Consider the following 17,699-nt stretch of genomic DNA (forward strand, 5'->3'; position numbering starts at 1 on the left):
GTTTTTCTTAAAATTAATAAAAAGATTTAAAAAGAAAGAAAGAAAGAGACTCATAAATATTCAATAGGGTGGTCCTTCAGTCTACTCTGCCCATGACAAATATTGATACTCATCAATATTTAATAGGGTGGCATGATAGTACGGTGGTTAGTTACAGCGATTACCAATCGGGTACAATCCTGTCACTGTCTGTCGGGAGTGTGTACATTCTCCCTGTGTCCACGTCGGTTTCCTTTGAGTGCTGCAGTTTCTTTCCATGTTCCAAAGATGTATGGTTAGGGTTAAGAGTTATGGGCAAGCTATGGTTGGCTCCAGAAGGGTGGTGATACTTGATAGCACAGAACTATTCAAAGATAAAGGCAGTGGGGGGAATTGAACCCTGAATGCTTGTACTGTAAAGTGTTGTGCTAACTATGACGCTGCCATGCCACCCATATTGTCAACAACACCACTCTTGTCATTCTTACCTCTTCAAAAAATGTGATCAAATTACCTTTCTTTCACTTATCCCGAATTCTTTCCCTCAGATTTTTTTTAATAACCTCAAGGACATTTCAGTGATGTTAGATACGCAGGCCTCTGATTACCTGGCATATTCATGCAGCCCTTTTTAAGTAAGGTACCACATTTATTTTCCTCCAATCGTCTTGAATTTACTTGTGGCCAATGAGGATTTTAAGTTTCTTTGAGGACTCCTCCCTTCCCTACAATAGTAGCTGGGACATATTTCATCAGACCTTGGTACTTTATCTACATATAGTCCTGCAAGTATTATGTTTTTATTGGCAAGTTGTTCTAGACTTTCACCATAACCCTCCCCAAGTTATTTAACCAAAGTAATGATCTCTAATGAATATAGCTAAGAAGTATTAATTTAAGGATTCACCCATATCCACTGGCTCCAAGCACAGGTTAACCCTACAGCCTCCAATATGCCATACTGTTATTCTGGTTACCATGTGCCTTTAATTTACTTATGAAAAAAATAGGGTTTTTCTTTAAATCTTGTCTGCCAGTGATATGTGTTTCCTCTCATCTGTCCTGATAGTTTTTTGCAGGCACCTCCTACATTTCCTATCCCCTCATTGACCCTCCCGAGTTTTCAATTCTTTAGATTGGTTACAATCTTTCTTCCTTTTTTCTAACCCCCAATATTGCTTCACATTCAGGAATCTTGGTCCGTATCTTTTATCCTCATGCAAACATGATGACCTTAAATCCTCAATAATTCACTTTTGAATAACTTCAATTTGTCAGAGGTAGATGAGTGCAAGCATCCCACTTTTCCCATTTCCAATCTTATGAAACTAAATCAGCCTTTCCTTGATTTGGGCAGGAGAACAGGGATGAGAAATATAATGGATCAGCCATGATGGAATGGCAGAGCAGATCAAATTGACTAATTCTGCTCCTATGTCTTAACATCTTTCAGTGTTAAAGGAGCAGAAATGAGGCAAATCAAAGAGGGCTGTATATACAGTTCAACTTTCCCAATATTAACTGGAATTGCCTCAGTGTGAAGGAGGAAGATCTTTACAGTGTTTCCAGGAAAGTCTGTTCAGTCAGTATGTGGAGAATTGTACTAGAGAAAAGCCAGTACTGGAACTAATCATAAAGAATGGTAAAGAGGACCCACAACATGTTTGCCATCATTGAGTACAAGAGTGAGGAAGTCAGTTTGTGCTTTATAAGGCCAAAAGATTTAGGAGCACAAGTAGGCCATTCGGCCCATCAAGTCTGCTCCACCATTCAATCATGGGCTGATCCACTTCATCCAGTCATCCCCACTCCCCTGCTTTCACCCCATACCCTTTGATGCCCGAAAACTTAGGTTAAGCTACACTTGAAGTTGTGTGTGCACACTATTACCTGTGGAAACTTTCGAAAGGACACAGAAAAGGTTTACCATGCTGCAGCCTCAATTAGAGGGTAAGAGCAATTTCAGTCCATCCTTAACCTTTTCCATAACTGACTTGAAATTTACAGAGTTATGGTCACTCCCTCTAAAAGGCTGTCTAAGCTGACACTGCATTCACGGACCATAGAGCACCCTTCTACCTAGAATGTCTGTGCTGAACACAATACCATATTCAAATAAGTCTCTTCTGCCTGTATGTTATTCTATATTCTAGTACATTCATGCATTTACCTAAAATCCTTCTTAAACTCAACTGCTTCCACCACTATCCCTGGCAACCTATTCTGTACACCAACCATTCTTTATGTAAAAAGCTTGCTCAGCACTTCTGATAAACTTTCCCCTTCTCACCTTAAATACATGCCCTTTCATAATTGGCACTTCCACCTTTGGGTGAAAGATTTGGACTGTCTACCTTATCTCTACTTAGCTTCAGTATTCACTACAGAAAAGGATCTTGGCAATTGTAGGGATGACTTACAGCTGACTGAAAAGCTTGAGCATGTAGATATCAAGAAAGAGGATGTGCTTTTGGAAAGCGTCAAGTTGGATAAGTCACTAGGACCAGATGCTACTGTGGGAGGCAAGGGAGGAGATTGCTGAGCCTCTGGCAATGATCTTTGCATCATCAATAGGGATGGAAGAGGTTCCAGAGAATTGGAGGGCTGCAGATATTGTTCCCTTATTCAAGAAAGGGAATAGAGATAGCCCAAGAAATTATAAACCAGTGAGTCTTACTTCAGTGGTTGGTAATTTGATGGAGAAGATCCTGAGAGACAGGATTTATGAACATTTGGAGAGGCATAATATGATTAGGAATACACAGCATGGCTTTGCGAAAGGCAGGTTGTACCTTACTAGCCTGATTGAATATTTTGAGGATGTGACTAAGCACATTGATGAAAGTAGAGCAATAGATGTATAGTATATGGATTTCAGCAAGGCATTTGACAAGGTACCCCATGCAAGGCTTATTGAAGCTTTTTCCCAAGGGTGAAATAGCTAGCACGAGAGGGCACAGTTTTAAGGTGCTTGGAAGTAGGTATAGAGGGGATGGCAGGGGCATTTTTTTTTTTATATACGCAGAGAGTGGTGTGTGCTTTATAAAACTTAGGTTAAACTACACTTGGAGTTGTGTGTACAATTCTGGCCACAATATTACCGTGGAAAATTTTGAAAGGATACAGAAGAGGTTTACCATGCTGCTACCTAGATTAGAGGGTGTGAGGTGCAAGGAAAGGTAGAGAAAGTTGGGTTATTTTCTCCAAAGCATTGGTGACTGAGGGGAGACCTGATAAAAGTTTTTATAATATGAGAAATATAGAAACATAGAAAACCTACAGCACAATACAGGCCCTTCAGCCCACAAAGCTGAGCCAAACATGTCCTTACCTCAGAAATTACTTAGGCTTACCCATAGCCCTCTATTTTTCTAAGCTCTATGTACCTATCCAGGAGGTTCTTAATTTCAGACTATATCAACCTCTGCTTTAAATATGCTCAATAAGTGGCCTCCACAGCCACCTGTAGCAATGAATTCCACAGATTTACTACCCTCTCGCTAAAGAAATTCCTCCTCATCTGTGCTCTGAATGGACATACTTCTTTTTTGAGGCTTTGGTCCTAGATTTTCCCACTATTGGAAATATCCTCTCCATGTCTATTTTCTAGATCTCCAATATCTAGGTCCTCAATATCTGATAGGTTTCAATGAGATCCCCTCTTATTCTTCTGAGCTCCCATGTGTTCAGACCCAGAGTTATCAAATGCTCTTCATACATGAAGCCTTTCATTCCCGGAATCATTTCTGTGAACCTCCTCTGGACCCTCTCCAATCCTGGCACATCCTTTTTCAGATAAGAGGCCCAAAACCAGACCTCTAGTGTGGTCTGACCAATGCCTTATAAAGCCTCATCATTACATCCTCTAGAATGCAATGTAGGTGGTGGATGTTACTGCTAATGTTTACTATTTATTATATCCCATGAGATAGTAACAATAAGCTACAAAGCAATTTAAGATCAGAGGTTTAGGCTTAGACAAAAAAGGATTAAATATTTTATGACACTTACCAAAAAAAGTGAGATACCCAAAGATTGCTGTCAACAGGTACATGATTATCATCGATCCAAAGGAATAAACTGATACTAACTGCATTTTCTTGCATGAGTGACTGAAAGAGAAAGATTGTTTCATTTGTAGTGAACTCACAACACTTGCAAATATATATATATATATATGTTTGTATATGTTTAACATTTTTTAAAAGAGCACACTTACTTTTTAAGTTCACTATAGATGGGCAATACAGATGGATGGCAAACAAAAGCAAAGGCCATGGTGGGTATCGAGTAGACTGTCTGTACAGGAAATCAACATTTCAGAGTCAATCAGATTAAATTTGCTGAATTTACAGTATGCTGATTGATAATAAGGCCCATCCCTATCTGCCCCTGAATCAGCTTATTCAGGGAGCAGAAGGCAGTTCAATGACAATCACCAAATTATAAAAGAGGAACCATATTGAGTCTAGATTTGTCGGGTGTCTATTCCTTATGGTAACAAAAGGGAAGTTTATGGCATACAGTGGTTTCATGGTGGTTTACAGGATGTCAACATTGATTTCAATCCAAATTTATAAGACCATAAGAGAGACCATAAGACATAGGAGCAGAATTAGGCCATTCAGTCCATTGAGTCTTCTCCGCCATTTCATCATGGCTAACCCTGGAGTCCATTCAAACCCATACACCTGCCCTCTCACCATATCCCTTGATGCCCTGATCAATCAGGAATCCATCAACTTTCACTTTGAATATACCCACGGACTTGGCCTCCACCACAGTCTGTGGCAGAAAATTCCTGATTCACCACTCTTTGGCTAAAAAAAAAATCCTCCTTACTTCTGTTCTAAAAGGTCGCCCCTCAATTTTGAGGCTATGCTCTTTGGTTCTGGATACCCCCATCTCTCCACATCCACCTTACTTAGGCCTTTCAATATTTGGTAGGTTTCAATGAGATCCCCGTACATTCTTCTAAATTCCAGTGAGTACAGGCTCAAAGCTACCAAACACTCCTTATTCCCAGAATAATCCTTGTGAACCTCCTCTGGACTCTCTCTAATGACAACACATCCTTTGAGATATGGGGCCCAGAACTGTTGACAATACTCCAAGTGCAGCCTGAATAGTGTCTTATATAGCTTCAGCATTATCGCCTTGTTTTTATGTTCTACTGTATTCTCCTTGAAATAAATACCAACATTGCATTTGCCTTCTTTACCAAAGACCCAACCTGTGAATTAACCTTCTGGGAGTCTTGCACAAAGACTCCTAAGTCTCTTTTCACCTCTGATGTTTCAATTTTCTCCCCATTTAGATAATAATCTGCACTATTGTTCCTTTTACCAAAATGCATTTTCATACATTTCCCAACACTGAATTCCATCTGCCACTTTTTTTTGCCAATTCTTCCAATTTGTCTAGGTCCTGCTGTAATTGCATTGCTTCCTCAGCACTACCTACCCCTCCACCTATCTTTATATCATCCGTAAACTTTGCCACAAAGCCATCAATTCCATTATCTAACTCATTGACAAACAATGTGAAATATAATGATCCCAATACTGACCCCACTGACCCCTGAGGAACATCACTAATCACTGGCAGCGACTCAGAAAAAGCCACCTTTATTCTTGGTCACTGACTCTTGCCTGTCAGCCATTCCTCTATCCATGCCAGCGTGTGTAGTGTGCAGTCCTCCGTTAGTCTCGATAGACCATGGATTTGTGCCTTGGAAAATTTCCAGGCCACAAGCCTGGGGAAGGTTTTTTTTATGGAAGACTGGCAGTTGCCCAAGCTGCAAGTCTCCCCTCTCCACGCCACCGATGTTGTCCAAGGGAAGGGCATTAGGACTTGGCACCGGTGTCGTTGTAGAGCAATGTGTGGTTAAGTGCCTTGCTCAAGGCCACACACACAGCCTCAGCCAAGGCTCGAACTAGCGACCTTCAGATCACTAGACAAATGCCTTAATACAATAATTGTGATACCTTTGTCAGGTCCATAGGGTTTTCATGACAAGATACGGAAGTAGATTACCAGGCCTTTCTTTCACACAGATACTGCTGCTGCCCAGGTTGGGACCCAGCTGGGTCTCAGGATCATCTGCCTTGAAGTCCAGTACTGATGCCACTACACCACCAGCGTACGCCAGTATATTTCCTATCATACCACAGGATTTTATCTTGTTAAGTAACCCCATGTGTGGTACCTTATCAAATGCCTTCTGAAAATCTAAGTAAGTGAAATCCACTGTGTCTCCTTTGTCCACCCTGCTTGTTACTTCCTTGAAGAACTCTAACAGATTTGTCAGGTAAGGTTTCCCTTTGCAGAAACCATGCTGACTTTGACTTATTTTATCATTAATCTCTAATTACTTCAAAACTTCATCCTTAGTAATGAACTCCAACTCTTTCCCAACCACTGAGGTTAGGCTAACTGTCCTATAATTTCCTTTCTTTTGTCTTCCTTCCTTCTTAAAAAGTGAAGTGACTTTGCAAATTTCCAGTCCTCCGGGACCATGTCAGATTCAAGTGATTCTTAAAAGATCATGACCAATGCTTTCGTTATCTCTTCAGCAACCTCTCTCAGGACTCTGGGATATAGTCCATCTGGTCCAGGTGTCTTATCCACCTAAAGACCTTTGAGTTTGCCTAGCACTTTTCCCCTTGTAATTGCAATGGTATTCACTCCTGCTCCCTGACACACATGGACTTCTGGCATACTGATAGTGTCTTCCACAGTAAAGACTGAAGCAAAGTACTTAAAGTTCATCTGCCATTTCTTTGTCCCCCATTACTACCTCACCAGCATCATTTTCCAGCAGCCCAATATCAACTCTCACCCCCTTTTTACTCTTTATATAACTGAAAAAAAAACTTTTGGCATCCTGCTTTATATTATTGGCTAGCTTGCCCTCATATTTCATCTTTTTTCCTGCTTATAGCTTTTTTGGTTGCCTTTGTTGGATTTTAAAAGCTTCTTTATCATCCAGCCTCCCACTCACTTTTGCAATCTTATATGTCCTTTCCTTGACTTAAAAGCAGCCCATAACTTCCCTTGTCAGCTGCAGTTGTCTACCCCTGCCATTTGAGAACTTTTTCTTCTTTGGGACATATCTATCTTGTGCCTTGTAAGCTATTCCCAGAAACTTCAGCCACCTGTGTTCTGCGGTCATCCCCGCCAGTATCCTCCTCGAATCCACCTGGGCAAGCTCCTCTCTCATGCCTCTGTAATTCTCTTTATTCCATTGTGATACTGATACATGTGACTTGTGCTTCTCCCACTCAAACTGCAGTATGAATTCAATCATATTATGATCACTGCCTCGAGTCCTTTACATTAAGCTGACTAATAAGATCTGGGTTATTACACAACACCCAATCTAAGATAGCCTTTTTCCTGGAAAGCTCAAGCACAAGCTGCTCTAAAAATCCATCTCAAACAAGAGAATATCTGCAGATGCTGCAAGTCCAAGTGACACACACAAAATCCTGAGGAGCTCAACTGGCCAATCAGCATCTACGGAAAAGAGTACAGTCAACATTTCAGGCCAAGGTCCTTCGGCAAGACTGGAGAAATAAAAGCCAGACCTGCAGAAGGGTCTCGGCCTGAAACGTCACCTGTACTCTTTTCCATAGGCCTGCTGATTTCCTCCAGCATTTTATGTGTGTGGCTAAAAAGCCACATCATAGGCATCCAACAAATTCCCTCTCTTGCGGTCTGACACTAACCTGATTTTCCCATTCCCCATGCATATTGAAGTCCCCCATTACAATTCTGTCATTACCCTTATTACGTGCCTTTTCCAGCTTCCTTTGCAATTTCAGCCCCACATATTGGCTACTATTTGGAGGCCTATATATGATTCCCATAATGGTTTTTTAACGCTTGCAATTTCTTAACTCCACCCACAAAGATTCCACATTCCACCCTTATGTTACCTCTTTCTAAAGATGTAATTTCATCTTTTACCAACGGAGCCACACCACCGCCTACGTCTTCTTGCCTGTCCTCTCGATACAGGGTATATCCTTTGATGTTAAACTGACAACTATGACCTTCTTTCAGCCAGGACTCAGTGATGCCCACATCATACTGGCCAATCTGTAACTGCGCCACGAACTGTCCACCTTATTCCGGATGCTATACGCATTTTAATACAGCACCTTCAGTCCTGCATTCTTTCCCCTTTGAATTTTGCCTCTGTGGTATAATTTAACTCTTTGTTCTATCTACAGTTGTACACAGTCATTGGCTTGTCCTTTCTTACATTTAAATTACATCCATCATCTACTTGTAAACCTGTTGGTTCATCCTCTGCTCTGTCATACTGGGTCCCATCCCTCTGCCATATTTGTGTCTGCAACTGGTCAAAAGCATGTGGTTTGTTTAACTAGATAAGGAAGAGAAAGTTATATCACAATTACACTACTACTGGGATTTCTATTACAGGTTCATTGATTAGCATCTCACTGCATGAAAAATGGAGCAAGATTAATTTCTTCATTACTGATTATACTTGCAACAACAAATTGAATGAATAATGGCAAAGTAATTACCAGCAAGATGAAATGAGAATTTCACTTCCCAATGCCATTCAGACCTGCTTTGTACAGAAATGCTAAATTGAAACTAAAAGGTCAAAAGCTCTGATGGGTGACAGAAGTATGGTCAGGTGGTCATAAAATAGGACATAGATTTTGCATGTTGCAGGGCCTATAGAGTAGTCTATTTTGGATGAAAATGTAAATAATCATTCACTGAATGAGTATTGTTTGAGGAACAGAGGGTTTTGCAATGCAGGTCAACAAGACAATAAAATCAAGATTTCAAATGTTTGCTATTTAATCTCCAATGAAATGCTAAGTTTCAATATAACAGAGATTAAATGCTGAAATATGAAGTTAAATCTAACAAAAGCGTAATAGGTTTGCAGTTGAAGATCTAATGTTCTTTGTCCCTAGGTGCATCCAGCTGAAGGCAAAAGGGCTTCAATTAATATTTATTAATTTTTCCCTTTGCCATACCACTAGATACATAGAATTAAGTTTTACAGTCACAATTATTAAATCAAAGCCTCCTGAAACAGATATGTAGAGTTACAAATTTGCTTCTGGTTACATGTTCAATACAAAGGCAAATATGCACTACTTATACATTGAATCTGAAGTTCCTTTCTTTTGACTTCAGTGGAAGGAAATTATCATACATACACTTAAAGATTGCAACTGAGGGCAAATTTCTACCCCTTCATAATAGTAATGTGTATGCTTTATAAACACTCAGCCTGTACTCAGTGCTACAGATAATGCCACCTCCATATCTCTGATGATTTTGCTAAATGTTTTCAACATTTCCTGTTTTCACTTCAGATTTCTAACATCTGCCAATTTTTTTAAAAAAAATCATTAATTAAAAGAAACATGGACTGTTACTCTACCTTACTATTCCAGACAAAATACTTGGGTGAGCACATGTCAGTGCAAGAAGCGTTTGAAGAATTAGTTGATATCAAAGGACAGGGAAGTTGTGTCTTTTCATAGATGACCTGAAATAAAGACAAATAAATCACTGCAATCTCCTTTTCTGTCCTCAGTCATTTACAAACATTATAACTCAAATATATTTAACAATAGATTTCCAGCATCTGCAGAACCTCGTATTTACTTTTCAATGACCATAGGAACATTAGACATAGGAACAGAATTAGGTCATTCAGCCCATTGAGTCTGATATGCCATTCCATCATCGCTGATTTATAATCATTTGTAACCCCGTTCTCCTGCCTTCAGTAACCTTTGATGCCCTTGCTGATCAAGAACTTATCAACTTCTTTAAATATACTCAATGATTTGGCCTCCACGGCCATCTGTGGCTTTGAATTCTAATTACTAGGCACATTTTTACACTATACAATGATGCACATATTTATAGTAATGCTTATGGCAATACAATTGCTTTGATTGTAAGATACTGTACATGGAGAATACTTACTACAATTAAAAAGAAGATCATACAGACAAGTGAAAATCCACTGGTATATCCTAGGTATCCTGTAAAAAGGAAGAATCAACTGTTACCCTGAATATCGATGCTCATCTCTTCAGTTCAGATGAAGCAGAACGTTTACATTCATCCTTTGCACCTCAATGAACCCTAGCTAAGGACCCCATCATCCATGCCATGCTTTCTTCTCATTACTACTGTCAGGAAGGAGGTTCAGGAGCTTTAGGTCCCACATCATCAGGTTCAGGAACAGTTATTACCCCTCAACCATTAGGCTCCTGAACTCCTGTGGGTATCTTCACTCTCCTCAACATGGAACTGACTCCACAAACAGTAGAGTCACTTCCAAGGAATCTACAACTCAATATTATTTATTTACTTTTAAAATTACTTGCACAATTTGTCTTCTTTTGCACATTGGTTGTTTGTCAGTCTTTTGTTTTTCTAGTTTTTTAATAAATTCTATTTTATTTACTTTTCTGTAATTGCCTGCAAGAAAATGAATCTCAGGGAACTATATGGTGATGATAAACTTATTTTGAACTTTGAAATCTAATGTGCTTTTTGGGATTATTGAAAATAATCCCTTCCTGTAAACAAATACTAATTTATATGCACATTATATTGTTGTAAGATTATTAAAAATTTCTCTTGTATAAGATTAATTTGTGACCTCACAATCCATCTTATTACGACCTTGCACTTTATGGTTTACTTGAACTGCACTTTCTCTGTAGCTGTCTAACATTTTATTCTACATTCTCTTATTGTCTTACCTCATTCTACCTCAATGCACCGTGTAATGATCTGATCTGTATGACCAGTATACAAGATAAGCTTTTCACTCTATTTCCATAGATGTGACAATAATACATCTATTCCATTTCTTGTGTGTCTGTATGTCTCCTTCCAGACTCTGGCTCTACTTTGGTCCCCTGTTCTCTTCCTAGCTCCACCTGCCCATCATTTCCCTCCTTGCCCGCCTGTCCAAGTTCAAGTTCAAGCTCAAGTTGCTTTTATTGTCATTTTGACCATAAACTGCTGGTACAGTACACAGTAAAAATGAAGAACGTTCCTCCAGGACCCTGGTGTTACATGAAACAACACAAAACTACACTAGGCTATGTGAGACAGCACAAGGCTACACTAGACTATGTAAAACAACATACAAGCTGCACTAGACTACAGATCTGCATAGAGTGCACAAAACAGTGCAGGGCAGTACAATAATTAATAAACAAGACAATAGGCACAGTAGAGGACAAATTACAATGTCAGTCTATCAGTATTAAGAAGTCTGATGAATTGGGGGAAGAAACTGAGCACATTCCAGTCATGAGAGCCTGAATGCTTTGGTACCTTTTGCCAGATGGCAGGAGGGGTTTGTGTGAGGGGTGCGTGGAGTCCCTCACAATGCTGTTAGCTTTGCGGGTGCAGCGTGTGGTATAAATGCCTGTAATAGCAGTAAGAGAGACCCCAATAACCTTCTCAGCTGACCTCACTATCCACTGCAGGGTCTTGCGATTCGAGACGGTGCAATTCCCGAACCAGGCAGTGATGCAGCTGCTCAGGATGCTCTCGATACATTATTTTCTTATTTTCTTATTTAAGTTATTTATTAACTTATTTTCTCTCTGAAGGATTTTCAAACTGAAACATTATCTGTTTTTCTTTAGCACACACAAAATGCTGGAGGAACTCAGCAGGGCAGATACCTCTAGAAAAAAGTACAATCAATGTTTTGGGCCAAAACTCTTCGGCAGGGCTAAAGAAAAAAAGCTGAGGAGTAGATTTAAAAGGTGGGGGGAGGAGAGAGAGAGAGAAACATCAGGAGACAGGTAAAACCTAGAGAGAGAGGGATGAAGTAAAGAGCTGGGAAGTTGGTGAAAGAGACAGAAGGCCATGGAAGAAAGAAAAAGGGAAAGGAGCACCCAAAGGAGACATTGGGCGATAAGCAGATAACGTGAGAGAGGAGAAGTGGTGAAGCAGACTAACAGATCAAAAGGAACAAGAACCTATCAACCTCTCTCACCTCATCTCCTTGCCCATTGCTTCCCTCTAGTGCTCCTCCCCCCTTTTTCTTTCTTCCATGGCCTTCTGTCTCTTTCACCAATAAACTTCCCAGCTTTCTACTTCATACCATCAAACTCTCCTTATACATTAACCCTTTGAATCCCCTGTATCATTCTTGTGAACCACCTCTGGACAGTGGGCTCAGATCATGTTAGCAAAAAGGATGGAAAGTTCATCGACACAGCTCAGTTTCAGCCCTGAATTCCTCATGTAATCTCAGAGAAAGGAACAAATTCAATAAAGTTATTCTTCATTAAGGTCTAATTTGTCATAATTTATAGCCTTTTAAGAGCTTCATATTATGCTGTTTAGCAATTCTATCTGACCTTGTAAGCCTATTTCGTCTGCACTTCATCTGAAAGGTCACTCCTAAAACAAAGTTGCCCTCAGCCATGTCCCTCTGACTCAGACAAGAGTGGAACATGAACATATATACACACAGAAGAGCTACCAAGAACTAGGCTGGCGATTTATTTTAGAAAGAGGAGAGGTATCAGAAAGATATCTTAGCACTGATTGACAGTGTGGCCTCACTGGAACAGTACGGTCATCATTGTCATTTGTTGTGTCCTTTGTATAAATGCCACCACCAAACAGTACAATCACAATGATAAAAACAGGAAATAGAAAAAAAGACAATGTGGTCTCTCCAGTCCAAAGAGAAGTGATGTTCAGATGTAGCAGTATTTCAGTGGAGTAAGGGAAATTATAGTGGTATGAGAGAGGAGTTGACCAAAGTCAATTGGAAGGAAATACTGGCAGGGATAGCAGCAGAGTATCAATGGTGTAAGTTCCTAGGAAAAATGAGAAAAGTACAGGATAGATGTATTCCAAAAAACAAAGTAATATTCAAATGGCAAAATAGTACAACCATGGCTGACAAAGGAAGTCAAAGCTAATGTAAAATAAAAGAGAGGGCATTCAACAAAACAAGAACTAGTGGGAAGATAGGGGATTGGGAAGATTTTAAAAACCAACTAAAGCAACTAAAAGAATCATTAGAAGGGAAAACATGAAATATGAAAGCAAACAATATCAGAGTGGATAGCAAAAGCTTTTTCAAGTATATAAAAAATAAGAGAGATGAGAGGGGATATAGGACTGCTAGAATATGAGGCCAGAGAAATAATAACGGGGTACAAGGAGATGGCAGTTAAACTAAATGAGTATTTTGCATCAGTCTTCACTGTGGAAGACACTAGCGGTATGCCAGATGTTGATGGATATGAGGGAAGAGAAGTAAGTGCAGTTACTATCACAATGGAGAAGGCGCTCAAAAAGGTGCAAGAACTAAGGGTACATAAGTTGCCTGGAACAGATGTACTGCACATTAGGGTTCGGAATGAGGTAGTGGCAGAGATTGTGGAGGCATTAGTAACGATCTTTTAAAAATCATTGGACTCTGGTATGGTGCTAGAGGGCTGGAAAATTGCAAATGTTATTCCACTCTTTAAGAAAGGAGGAAGGCAGCAGAAAGGAAATTATAGACCAGTTAGCCTAACCTCAGTGGTTGGAAAGATGTTGGAGTCAATTGTTAAGGATGAAGTTATGGGGTACTTAACATGGAAACATAGAAAACCTACAGCACAATACAGGCTCTTCGGCCCACAAAGTTGTGCTGAACATGCCCCTACCTTAGAAGTTACAAGGCTTACCCTTAGCCCTCTATTTTTCTAAGCTTCATGTACTTATCCAAAAGTCTCTTAAAAGACCCTATTGTATCCGCCTCCACCACCATTGCCGGCAGCCCATTCCACACACTCACCACTCTGAGTAAAAAACTTAACCCTGACATCTCCTCTGCACCTACTCCCCAGTACCTTAAACTTGTGTCCTCTTGTGGCAACCATTTCAGCCCTGGGATAAAGCCTCTGACTATCCAGACGATCAATGCCTCTTATCATCTATGAGAGGAACTCTATGAGGACACCCCTCATCCTCCGTCACTCCAAGGAGAAAAGGCCGAGTTCACTCAACCTATTTTCATAAGGCATGCTCCCCAATCCAGGCAACATCCTTGTAAATCTCCTTTGCACCCTTTCTATGGCTTCCACATCCTTCCTGTAGTGAGGCGACCAGAACTGAGTACTCCAAGTGGGGTCTGACCAGGGTCCTATATAGCTGCAACTTGGTGACACAGGACAAGATAGAACAAAGTCAGCGTAGTTTTCTTAAGGGAAAACCCTACGTGACAAACCTACTGGAATTCTTAGGGTAGATAATGGGGATGTAGTAGATGTAATATATTTTGACTTTCAGAAGGCCTTTGACAAGTTGTCACACATTAGGCTGCTTTCAAGTTAAGAGCCCATGGTATTACAGTAAAGTTACTGACATGGTTAGAGTATTAGCTGATTGGTAGGAGGCAGCAAGTGGGAGTAACAAGATCCTTGTCTGGTTGGCTGCAAGTGACTAGTGGTGTATCGTAGGGCTCGTTGTTGGGGAGGCTTTATTTTATGCTGTATATAAAAAATCTTCATGATGGAATAGCTGGCTTTGTTGCCAAGTTTGCAGATGATAAGAAGATTGGTTGAGGGTCAGGTAGTGTTGAGGAACCAGGTAGACTTAGACAGCTTAGGAGAATGGGCAAGAAAGTGGCAAATGAAATACAATGTTGGAAAATACATTGTGATGTGCATTTAAAATAAATGCGCAGACTATTTTCTAAATGGGGAGAAAATCCAAAAAATATGCAAAGGGACTTGGTAGTCCTTGTGCTGAACACCCTAAAGGTTAACTTGTAGGTAGAGTCGGTGGTGATGAAAACAAATGCAATGTTAACATTCGATTCAAGAGTTCTAGAATACAAGAGCAAGGATGTGATGCTGAGGCTTTATTGGTGAGGCCTCACCATGAGTACTGTGAACAGTTTTGGGCGCCTCATCTTAGAAAAGATGTGCTGGCATTGGAGAGGGTTTAGAAGAGGTTCACAAGGATAATTCTGGGAATGAAAGGGTTATCATACAAGTGACTTTCTACTATCTCTGGGTCTGTACTAGCTGGTTGTCATTGAAACCTTTCCAATGTTGAATAGGCTAGACATGGTAGAATTGGAAAGGATATTGCCCATGGTGGGAGAGTCCAGAACAAGAGAGCACAGCCTCAGGATAGAGGGGTGTCCATCTAAACAGAGATGTGGAGAAATTTCTTTAGCAAGAGGGTGGTGAGTTTCTGGAATTTATTACCACAGGCAGCTGTGGAAGCCAGGTCGTTGGTAGGTTCTTGATTGGACATGGCATCAAAAGTTACAGGGAGAAGGCTGAAGAATGGGACTGAGGAGGGAAAAAAAGATCAGCCATAGTCGAATGGTGGAGCAGATTCAATGAGCCAAAATGTCTTAATTTTGCTCCTATGGTGTATGGTCTTATGGATATTTGCCTTGGCTGATGATACTGCCCTGTTTGGTGATATTTGCCCTGGTTGTCTTGATATGATTGCCCTGATTGGTGATACTTGCTGTGGTCTATGATACTTGCTCTAGTTGGAAGCTTAACGTCAAAAGATATACTCTGTATTGAAAGGACAGGTTGGAAGGCATAGGCGGTGGTGTGGCTCTGATAGAATTACATCTTTAGAAAGAGATTCCATAGGGTCAGATAATGTTGTGGGTGGAGTTAAGAAAAAAACATTATGGGGATCATACATAAGCCTCCAAATAGTAGCCAAGAGCAAGGGGAGCTGGAAAAGGCATGGAATAAAGGTAATATCACAATTGGGGGGGACTTCAATATGCAAGGGGATTGGGAAAATCAGGTTGGTGTCAGATCACAAGAGAGGGAATTTGTTGAATGCCTATGAGATGGGTTTTTGGAGCAGTTTGGGATTGAACTTACTCAGGGAAAGGCCATCTTAGATTGGGTGTTGAATAATAACCCTGATCTTAACGTAAAGGAGGCAGTGATCATAATATGATTGAATTCATACTGCAATTTGAGAGGGCGAAGCATAACTGATATGTATCAGTATCACAATGGAATAAAGGGAATTACAGAGGCATGAGAGAGAAGCTTGCCTAGATGGACTGGAGGAGGATACTGGTGGGGATGATGGCACAGCAGAGATGGCTAAAGTTCCTAGGAATAGGTCACAAAGTGCTGGATAGATATGTCCCACAGAGGAAAAAGTTCTCAAATGGCAGGAGTAGGTAACCGTGGCTGACAAAGGAAGCTAAAGACTGCATAATAGCCAAGGACAGGGCATACAAGGTAGCAAAAGTGAGCCAGAAGTTGGATGATCGGGAAGCTTTTAAAATCCAACAAAAGACGTAAAAAGGGAAAAGATGAAATATGAGGGCAGACTAGCCAATAATATAAAGTAGGATACCAAAAGTGCTAGGCAAACTCAAAGGGCTTCAGGTGGACAAGTCACCTTGACCAGATAAACTACATCCCAGGATCCTGAGAGAGGTTGCTGAAGAGATAACGGATGCATTGGTCATGATCTTTCAAGAATCACATGATTCTGACATGGTCCCGGACTGGAAGATTGAAAATGTCACTTCATTCTTCAAAAAGAGGGGAAGACATAAGAAAGGAAATTATAGGCCAGTTGGTCTAACCTCAGTGGTTGGGAAAGTTTCTTATTAAAGGTGAGGTGTCAAGGTACTTTAATGACAAAATAAGTCAAAGTCAGCAATGTTTCTGTGAAGGGAAATCTTGCCTGACAAATTTGTTAGAGTTCTTCCAGAAAGTAACAAGCAGGGTGGACAAAGGAGAGACAGTGGATGTCATTTACTTGGATTTTCAGAAGGCATTTGATAAGGTGCCACACATGAGGCTGCTTAACAATTTAACATCCTATGGTGTTATAGGAAAGGTACTGGTATGGATAGAGGAATGGCTGACAGGGAGGAGGCAGCGAGTGGAAATAAAGTATTGCTTATGTTGTTCCATTGTTTAAAAAAGGTTCTAAGAGTAAACCTAGCTATTATAGGTCTGTAAGTTTGACGTCAGTGGTGGGTAAATTAATGGAAAGTATTCTTAGAGATGGTATATTTTATTATCTGGATAGACAGGGTCTGATTAGGAACAGTCAACATGGATTTGTGCGTAGAAGGTCATGTTTGACAAATCTTATTGAATTTTTTGAAGAGGTTACTAGGAAAGTTGACGAGGGTAAAGCAGTGGATGTTGTCTATATGGACTTCAGTAAGGTCTTTGTCAAGGTTCTGTACAGAAGGTTAGTTAGGAAGGTTCAATCGTTAGGTATTAATATTGAAGTAGTAAAATGGATTCAACAGTGGCTGGATGGGAGATGCCAGAGACTAGTGGTGGATAACTGTTGGTCAGGTTGGAGGCTGGTGACTAGTGGTGTGCCTCAGGGTTCTGTACTGGGTCCAATGTTGTTTGTCATATACATTAATGATCTGGATGATGGGGTGGTAAATTGGATTAGTAAGTAAGCAGATGATACTAAGATAGGTGGCTTTGTGGATAATGAAGTAGGTTATCAAAGCTTGCAGAGAGATTTAGGCCAGTTAGAAGAGTGGGCTGAAAGATGGCAGATGGAGTTTAATGCTGATAAGTGTGAGGTGCTACATTTTGGTAGGACATCAAAATAGGACATACATGGTAAGTGGTAGGGCATTGAGGAATGCAGTAGAACAGAGTGATCTAGGTATAATGGTGCATGGTTCCCTGAAG

General features: G+C 40.4%; 1 protein-coding gene across 2 annotated transcripts in view; it reads right to left on the reverse strand.

The window, feature by feature from the left end:
• The window catches only part of LOC140734560 (sodium-coupled neutral amino acid symporter 1-like), a 117,697-nt gene that overhangs the window by 16,442 nt on the left and 83,556 nt on the right, over window positions 1–17,699 (reverse strand). For both annotated transcript variants that reach the window (XM_073058700.1, XM_073058701.1), the window contains exons 9-12: window positions 9,973–10,031; window positions 9,419–9,526; window positions 4,199–4,278; window positions 3,991–4,091 (exon numbers count right to left, since the gene is read on the reverse strand). In XM_073058700.1, coding sequence (XP_072914801.1) covers window positions 3,991–4,091; window positions 4,199–4,278; window positions 9,419–9,526; window positions 9,973–10,031 — 348 coding nt within the window. The remainder of the gene's footprint in view (window positions 1–3,990; window positions 4,092–4,198; window positions 4,279–9,418; window positions 9,527–9,972; window positions 10,032–17,699) is intronic.

The sequence above is a fragment of the Hemitrygon akajei genome, chromosome 10 (assembly GCF_048418815.1).
Source record: "Hemitrygon akajei chromosome 10, sHemAka1.3, whole genome shotgun sequence".
Classification (NCBI taxonomy): Eukaryota; Metazoa; Chordata; class Chondrichthyes; order Myliobatiformes; family Dasyatidae; genus Hemitrygon; species Hemitrygon akajei.